General features: G+C 32.8%; 1 protein-coding gene across 1 annotated transcript; it reads left to right on the top strand.

The window, feature by feature from the left end:
- Positions 1-1,338: 1,338 nt before the first annotated feature.
- Positions 1,339-6,203, top strand: LOC146922875 (GATA transcription factor 25-like). The gene is made up of 7 exons (XM_085715669.1): positions 1,339-1,733; positions 1,950-2,033; positions 2,858-2,991; positions 4,377-4,484; positions 4,666-4,771; positions 5,517-5,576; positions 5,830-6,203. The coding sequence occupies exons 1-7, from the start codon at positions 1,464-1,466 to the stop codon at positions 5,920-5,922; spliced, it is 855 nt and encodes a 284-aa protein (XP_085571795.1). The 5' UTR covers positions 1,339-1,463; the 3' UTR covers positions 5,923-6,203.
- The last annotated feature ends 3,623 nt before the right edge of the window (positions 6,204-9,826 follow it).

The raw sequence follows: 9,826 nt of genomic DNA on the forward strand, positions 1-9,826 counted from the left end.
TTGGGTGAAATCAATGTATGACCCACCACTTTATGTGGGTTCCATTTCCAAAGTGTAGGTCCCACATTGATTTCACCCAATAAAAGAGTGAGTGTTAAAGAGAGTGTTCAAAAGAGAGTGTTGCTAGCATTTCTCATATATTATATGTCTTAATTAATAAAATGTTATATATATATATATATATATATATATATATATATATATATATATTAAAAAAGCCATGATTTCTACTCGTGAAATTTGTTTTTTAGTGTTCATAAAAAATAACATTGTTGTTGTTTTAAACTATGTTCTATTTTCTCATCTAATCTATATGATGTGGCATGCTGACATGACATATCACATCTTATTTTAGTGTTTTGTGCGCCCTTAATTTTCATGTGCACTTAGTTCTAATGTTATTATCCAATGGGTGTATGTCTTGTGAGAAAAATCAAAACAAAACATAATTACATAAATCAAAAGAAAAACTATGAATTTCAGGGACCCAAAAGATGAATTATGCAAAATCATGTAAAATAAACGATTTTTGGTCTATATTCTCTATAATTCATCTTCTCTTTTTATATATATAAAGGTTATATTGAAGTTCTTTTCTTTATTTTAATTGTCAATACTACTCAGAAAAGTAGAGTACTATATGCAAGCTTTTTCCCTTACCAATTTTTAAAGAGAAAAATTAATTTGCATTTTTAATAATAAATAAAAATTCAAGGAGTAATGAAATGAACAAATGGTGCAAGGGAGAACTTGTAAAAAAATAAAAGGAAAAAAGTCTTCTTCAACTTCACTACTAAAACACGAAAAATTCATCATACCGACACATAAGAAAATCACACTTCAAAGACTAGAATTAGGCCTAGATTACATGTCACACATGTCAACTTGTCGTTATGACTTTTGTCTTTAAATAACGTTGATGACATTATATTAAAGTCTGCTCAGTACATGTCAGAAATCACATCTAACGTCTTTAAGAACACATGGAGTAGAAATTTTGGTTAATCTAAGGAAACTGCTCTTTAAGCTTCTGAAATCGCTAAACTGCGCCTAAAATTACCTTCAATATCCCAACGATGGTTAACTCTTTCGCTCTTTAACATTTAGCTTAGGAGCATAGAAGATATTAAGATGATTTTTCAGATACGCAAGAGTAATTTTAGAAGCTTAAAGAGCAATTTTTATAATCTAATTGCTTGACAACAATTCATATACCACGGGCCCATTGGGCTTTTAAATTGCCAAGCCTTGTAAATATCACTATCACTAGGGTCAATTTAGTCATTTTGATTTTTTTATTATGATTTATGACCTTGTTCGTTGTATTGTCGTTCTCTTAACTTGCCTACACCTTCTGCACTCTCTTCCCCCTCGCTTTCGCAAACACAAAAATCCCAATTAAACTCAAAACCTCTACAACAAATTAGGGTTTCAATCGCTTCTCAAATTCTCTCTTTGGTGCAATGGAACCACCAATGTACGAACACTCTCAACCCACAGTACCAATCACCGCCGGCGAAAGCGACGACGGTTCCGGTCCCGACGCCGGCATCGACGCTCAACATCAAATTCAGTACGAAACGCACGGTATGGATGATTCCAACTCCGATGCTGTTTACGGCAACGGCGGCGAAAATCCTGAATTTGCACTTCAAAGTTTTGATGAATCTGATCAGCTTACGCTGTCGTTTCGTGGTCAAGTTTATGTCTTTGACTCTGTTACGCCTGCTAAGGTTCGATTCTCAATTGTTGGAATTCTTTTTCTGTGATTTTATTTTGTTTATTATTGATTTTTCTTGGTGATTTTGTGACACTTTCGTTACTGAAATTGATTTAAGCTGAATAATGAATAATGAACGAAATAAATTTGATTTTTTTGTTGTTGTTGTTAAAAGTTGAATTTTTTAATTATTTGGGATTGAAAATTCGTATTTGGTTTCATGTTACAGGTTCAATCGGTGTTGTTACTGTTGGGTGGATGTGAACAACCTGATGCTGGTGTGAATGCGGTGCCTCAACAAAGTTTGAGGGTGGTATGTTTTCTAATTGTTGAATAATAATGCTATTCACACAAACTTGCTCTCAAATCACTTCACCAGCTTGTAACATGTTGAAAATTTGTAATTTGAATATGCATTAGATTTGGGAAGTAAATACTAGTGAGTGGAAGAAGATAGTGATTAATTTGCCGATTTGTGGCTTGCTAAATGCTAGCTTAGGTCAACAATACCTGTAGGTTAGGGGATATAAAGATGGCTTGGTGTGGGAGAGTTCAGGAGTGGATATATATTGATAATGATCCTCAACATAGGAATTGGTAAATTATGGGCGAGTGACATGAATACACTCTGTGTGAATGGCATTATTCATAAATCATAATAGGCTCTGAAGCCCCGTTACTCAAAAAATGCCAAATATCGGTTTCCGACACGGATACATCCTGATATGTACCGGGACAGTATCAAACAATTAATATATATTTTATTTTTTTTTAAATAGATTGGCCGATACGTATCAGATATAATTTTATTGTGCTCCGGATACGGCTGCCCATGATAGTAGTAGTACTTATGATTTCCTTTTTGGACGGTACTTAAGATATGTAATTGTTACTTGTTTTAATGCGAATGTTTCTTTATTATCATTATCATTTTTAGTTATGTTTATATGTTGTGCATTTATATACTTAATTTAAATTTAATTTTTTATTAAAGTATTTTGGCTGTATCGTGTCTATTTAAAATTTTCCATATCGCCGTATCCTTATCATGTCAAGTATACATGCTTCATAGATAATAGGATTTGATTAATGTTCAAGTGCAAGTGGAAATTTATAATTCTTTGGGTTTTGGTGCAGGAATCAATGGATTTTCCTACAAAATATAGTCAATTACATCGAGAAGCCTCATTACTTAGGTTCCGGCAGAAGAGGAAAGAAAGATGCTTTGATAAGAAAGTTAGATATGAAGTACGTCAAGAAGTTGCACTCAGGTCCGATAACTATCCTACCGGGGCTTGCATTTTAAGCTTAACATTTTTGTTGCATTATATGCCAGATTCATCATGCGAATGATGATTGGGAATAAGTTTTCGATTTTGCTTCTATAAAGCAATTTGTTGATAAGTTGTAGATATGATATAATTGTAGAGTATTATATAACAAGAGAATAATATAACTGAATGGTTTGCTATTAGATCTGTTAGCAAGCTGGTCTACGGGCTTAGTTATCCCAGTATGATCGTGTTTTCTTTGCATCCAGGCTTCCTCTTACAATTATTTTCAGATTTAAAATGTATATTACATAGAATCATGTTGGCATTTAGGCTTGACTTGGTAAAGTCAAGCTCAAGACAGACCATATGTGCTGGTCTATCACAGAAATTTGTGCTTTAAATTGCCTTCTCATTTTGAAGTGGCATAGGATGGTAGATTTTACGGTGGGCGGGTCTGACAATTTAATTTTGGCCCTGTTACCAAATTGACTATACAACAACAGATATTTATGGGCAATTTCAACTTCGTTGATTTGGAGCATTCTCAAACCTATACTATTGAGAACCTGGTCTTTTTAATTGTGGAGGAATTGGAACTGACAAACTTTTAATCTCAAAAAATGTCAAACTGCCTCTGTTAAATTTGTTGATAAAGATTCATTTTTGCCCTTTTGATTGGTGTCCTTGGTTTTGCGTGTTATTTTCAGTGTGATTGTTATTTTTTGCAATTCTCTTCATTTAATTTCCTTCAAATGATTTTGATTCTCAAATTTTAGAAATATCACTAGTTGACCGAGAATTTGAGGATAACTTAGGTTCATGATGTTGCCTGTCAAAAGAGTTCTGGTATGAGTCCTGCTGACAAGTCCTCGTAGGGCACGGACTAAGAAATCAAGAAATATAAAGTATTTGTTTCAATATGCTCCTATTGTTTAGTTTAGAAACAAATATTGATCTCTGACCATAGTAGACAAGAAACTAACAGTTGTGCTGTCATTTTGTTCCTTCTTCCCCTAGTCAAAGAACAACATTCCCCATGTATCTTGGATGCATGATACCTCAATAATTTATATCTCATAGAGTGAAAGGTGGAAAGAATGATAATGCCTTGTGACATGCTTGGTGTATGCTATATGTAATTGGTATGCATAGTTGTACTTGTATGTATTGTATTAATAATGACTTGAAGTCAACAGATGTTAGTTATGCCTCTCATCAATACATTTTTATAGGACTTAATCTTGTATTTTTTAATGGACTAAAAACTGATGGTTTGTCATGTCATTAACTATTCCATGTTATCTATGTTGCACTTTCTCTTATTTGGCTCTTAAATTCTCTGTTGTTGCCAATTTCACTCTTTATTTTATGTTTAAATGTAGGATGCAGCGAAAGAAGGGTCAATTTACTACATCTAAGAAACAAGATGGGTCCAATAGTTGTGGTACAGACCAGGATTCTAGCCAGGATGCCAGTCCATCAGAAATCTCGTGAGCTTGTTTTTACTGTTGTTATGGCCAAAATATATTTTTTGTTCCGAGACTTGTAGTTGTAGCAATTCATTTTTCTAGAAAAGTCCAATATGAAATAACAATGCATCAAGTTTTCTCTTCAGTGGAAGGTTTATAACTAGATTTTAACCACCATTCTTTAAATGGCATGTTTAAATAGTTGCACACATTGTGGCACAAGCTCAAAATCAACCCCAATGATGCGGCGAGGGCCATCTGGTCCAAGGTCACTTTGCAATGCTTGTGGGCTTTTCTGGGCAAATAGGGTAGGTGTTCTCTCCAAAGGCTTTTTTTTTTTTTTTTGAAAATTTGTCTGTGGGTTTGTGTTTTGTTCTCTATAATGTGTACATTCACTCATACACTCATGCATGCCCTTCCCTGTTCCTTCATTGCATTGGAATTTGCAAATATATACTGTTATATCACTTGTATGACTGTTTTGCTGAGAAGTAGTTTGTCGATCAGTGCAGTGAATATTCAGTTCTTTTAATCTTATTCAGCTTGAATTTTCATAACCGTGTTTGTTTTGCTTTATCTTTTTAGTTTTTCTTGTTTGAAAATATTTACGAGCTCTGTCTATTTGGCTATTTTAGATATTTTGAAATGTCTTGTGGCTACATGCTGCAATAATGATATTGAATGTGCATAAAAATGCAATGCATATGACCATAAATTTGTTTCACAACAAAATGAAGAATCTAGCTAGTGGTGTATAATGTCTGGCACTGGTCTATTTTTGCACTGTTTGGGAATATTAAAATTTTGGGTAGTCTTGTTGATATTGCTTTTTGAACTTTGTGGACTATTTTCTTTTAAAACTTGTCAGAGGGTAATTTAATTTTTTTCCACTCATCCTCAAAAATCGAATTATCGTCTCTTGGGGTGATGCAAGTATTTTCATTGTTGCATCAAGCCTAATTCGTTCAACTGTGAATCTGCAATTTCTTCTATGTTGACCAGTTTATTATTAACAGTTCCCCCTTTTGACAATGGTCTTGGTCTATTCTACAGGGTGTCTTGAGAGACCTTTCCAAGAGACATCAGGAATTATCTACTGTACCTGTTGAGCAGGTATTTCTTTCATTCATCATCTATTAATCGTCGTCATCATCATAATCTATACTATAAAGGAAATAGGTTGTTTTGGGCTGGTCTTTCTCCTTTCAATTATACCCTTAAACAAATTTTAATCAAAATATCATAAAATCTACTATTCGTAATTTATACGCACAAGCGCAATCTATTCATAATTTGTGTGCTAGTAATTATAATAACAATAAAAATATGTGCACCATTTTACCATTTTTTTGCTTGCGATGACTAGGTTGATCAAGGTAACAACTCAGACTGTGGAACTACAACTATCCCTGCACACAACATCACTCCAATTGAGCAACCATCTACAACTATTTGCTAGTACTATACTGGTACTTGTCTGTTTGGATGCACAGCTGTCTATTGGATGCAAGATATTATGAAGTTGCAAGATATTATGAGAGCAAACAAACACACATCACCTGATTTTGTTGTTTTCCCCAATGTATTTTGATATATTTAGAAGTATAAATCTAGATGAAATTACATGGGATGTATATAGATTCAAGTGAGATTTTGTCTGGATATACTTTTGGGCGAAACATAACAATCGTTTAGAACGAGAATTTTATGTCTAATCATAGCAACACAATGTTTCAACAACTTGACTAAGTTTAGAACGAGAATTTTATGTCTAAATCATAGTAACACAATGTTTCAACAACTTGACTAAACTGGTAAACTGGTGATTCTCTTGGAAAAGAGAAACTAAGCAGCAATGATGAATGAATGAAAAGAGTCTATTTACTATAATGTTTCAATCAAATTATTGTCGAAAAAATATCATAACAGAAAAAAGAATTAGTGATATGCATCCTCATAACTAACTGATGTATACCGCCCCTCAAATTAGCACGAGGTTGGTGATTGCAACTGTATTTGTGTGCATTTGTATTTAGGAAACAACAGATAATTCATATAGTTTTGCTGGATCAGCAGCTGAAACCAAAGCACCAGGCTCTAACTTAGGTTCCCTTACATCAAAGTTGTTGTGATCAGACAACTTCCCTGGACATAACAAGCATTTAACTGTCCTGCAACCTATGTTGTTAAGTCAATAGCCAATGTTTCTTTCTTTTCTCAAGGCAAGGTGACCCATATCATGCAGATACAACTTGGCATTCTATAACTATTATTTGATGTTTTCTCTCAATCAGAAAATTCAATTCAAAGCTATATGGATTGGTGAACCTTTTTAATAGACACGAGACTGAAATGAAACTATGCATAGTAATGACAATGACAGAGTACAAGTTTGTATGTATCTATAATAACCAATTCAGAACAAGAAAATCGCAGTTCACTTGTTTCAGTGTTAAATACAAATCCACATGTTCCCCTCAAATGCGTTAAATTAATCCACATGTTCCCCTAAAGATGCGTTAAATTAATAGTAGTACAGAAGAAGTTTCTTCCTAGTTTAACACAGTTTCATGAATCAAGGTTCAACTAAGCAATTATTCTTATATGCAGAAGAAAAAAAATCATCGATCAACGTTCGGGACAAGTTAAAGTTTTGAGCTATAGTCGTCCTTAAAATCATGCCAAAGCAGCTGTTACTATGGTTAATGACTTCATGCTTGAAAGAATTGTATTCAGGTTTGGCATGAAGTACACATGGTTAATTCCTTAATTCAGTAAGCATGGTATAAGAAGAGTATCCACCACTTATTTTTATGCAAATCACTCTATGAATGTAGAAGAATCAGTGGTGGTTGTCTAGACTTTCTTTCAAAGAATGCAATTATTTAAAACAAAATACACAGAGGAATGTTGAAATTAAAAATTCGATTTTCAGAACCTGCAGCTATAAGACGTGACATGTTTCACACAACGTTGTATAGGTGAAACATACTTACATACATACTCTCACTTAATTTGACCTGGTTAATGACTGACATGTAAATCTTCTTTAATATGATTCATCTTGTACTTGGTGAATTATAAATATTTTTTTACACAATCCACTCAGAAGTTAATGGTTAATAAATAGGCAAATTCTATGGTACACCCAAAGATTTGAGTGTATTGGTACACCAAATCAATAAATTAATAGTTAAATGTGTTATTTTTATGAAGAGAAACATTGTTTTCTATCACTTATAATTATAATAATTAAATCTTATTTACCAAAACCGTCAACGGAATAAAATTTAATTTTTCTGAATTTTTAGTACTCATAATAGAGAATTTTGATTATTTTTTACAATAAAATGTAAAAAAATTAGTATGATTTTTATAAACAATGAAATGATGTTTTTTCTTATGAAATGACATTTTCTAAAATATACATATCAACAAATAGTTTTTTTTTTCCATAAAAATAATAGTTAATTTAAAGATTTTTGAAGTAGGAGTACCGGTACACCTTAATTTGCGGGTGTGTACCGTAGAAGTTCCCAAATAAATAACAAAATAATTGGTTAGTGGATTTTATCAATTTGTTTTAATTCATTACGTCTCTATTGGATTATTTTGATACTGCATTTTTCAGCATATGGTTTATGACTTACAAATATTTTGTTAATTCACCTCATTTTATGGCTACTGCATGAATCACACCTGGTTAATCGAATTTATATTAGTGCTTAGCACAATTTTGAAATCGGTTAACAATTTTTTTGTTGTTGAGGGGAACGATAATATAATTATTCGCTATATCAACCGCGCAATGAACAGATTAGTAAAACGGAAAACATGTTCCCCTAAAAAAAAGATTAGTAAGTATTTTGAGGGGAACGATAGTATAATTATTCTCTATGTCTTTTGGATGTATGATATTTTTTTTCGAAAAGGCCAAAATGAATTATATTATTAACAACCAACGATCTCCCCAACACAAGACGTACGTGAGCAAAAAACCAAAGTTTAAATTACAACAAAAGTTCAATAAAAGAGAACATCAAAGGAAAACATGAATTAACCAATGCCAAGCACAACAGAGGGCTTAGCCACCAACTGAAAAAGAAATTTAGCCTTACCCACCACCAGAAAGAAAGCAGCTTAATATTCCCGAGGAGCTGAAAAATTGAACTTTCTTTGTGCTGAGAGATTCTGCTATTCCTTTCCTTCCAAGTAGCCCAATTACAAGCAAACCAAAATAAAAGCAAGAGGGATCGCCTAGAGTGAGAGAAACACGATAAATTACCCAACTCAATAAACTGATCCGAAATACCAGAGGGATCAACAGAAGATCAACCAAGCCAGTTTCGAATAAGGTGCCATAACGAACCAAAGAAACGACACTCCAAAAACAGATGATTTGCTGATTCCAAATTACCGGAATTGCCAACACAAAACTGAGAATCCCGAGGGATAATGCCACTTCGGAATAAATTACCATTTATGGGCAATCTATTCCGAAAAAGCCTCCAAACGAACACATACACCTTCAAAGGAACATCTGCCAAATAAGATATGAAAGTGCTGAATAATGATCAGAGCCCTGATGGTAAGAAGACGATAAGCACCACAAACAATCAGGCCCGGCCCTTGGGGGGTGCAAACAGCTCAATGGAGCTGGGCCTCCCCAAGGTATGGGCCTCATATAAAAATTTATAGCCCAGTAAATAATAATAAATATATTAAGCGTTAGTTATGTTTCAAGTTAGCTGAAGCGGCCTAGTGGTACAGTTGCAAGCTGGTAATGCTTGGGTCATGGGTTTAACACTCAGATTTCATTTTTTTCATTTTTCTTCCTTTTCTTTCCTTTTTGCTTCTATAATTAATATTCTCAGATTTCATTTTTTTTCATTTTTCTTCCTTTTCTTTCCTTTTTGCTTCTATAATTAATATTTTTAGTATGACAAGGCTTTGACTTAGCCATTATTTTTTTATGGATTTGAAGTTCATCTATAATCTCTTCAATTTAGCCAAATTCTTCTTAACATATTTGATTATATATTCACAAATGAAAACATAATATAATTTTTTTTTCTTCTTATTTTGTTAGAACACTTCTTGTAATTTTTGGCCCATGCTTATTGTATAAGATAGTTAAACTCTAACAACAAATATTATAATTTTTTTTATTTGAAAGAACAAACATTATAATTATTCTCTAAAAAAAATATTATAAACCTTTTATTTTTGGCTTTGTACAAACTAAGGAAAAATATAACCTAGAAGATTGATAAAGATATTCGCTTGAATTGTATTTTTATATTATTGATTAGAATATTGATCTTTTATGTTTTAGTTACAATAAACACCTTTTTTTAGTCTTT

Source organism: Medicago sativa, chromosome 5, assembly GCF_051527215.1.
Source record: "Medicago sativa cultivar Bolivia chromosome 5, Bolivia_mono, whole genome shotgun sequence".
Taxonomy (NCBI): Eukaryota; Viridiplantae; Streptophyta; class Magnoliopsida; order Fabales; family Fabaceae; genus Medicago; species Medicago sativa.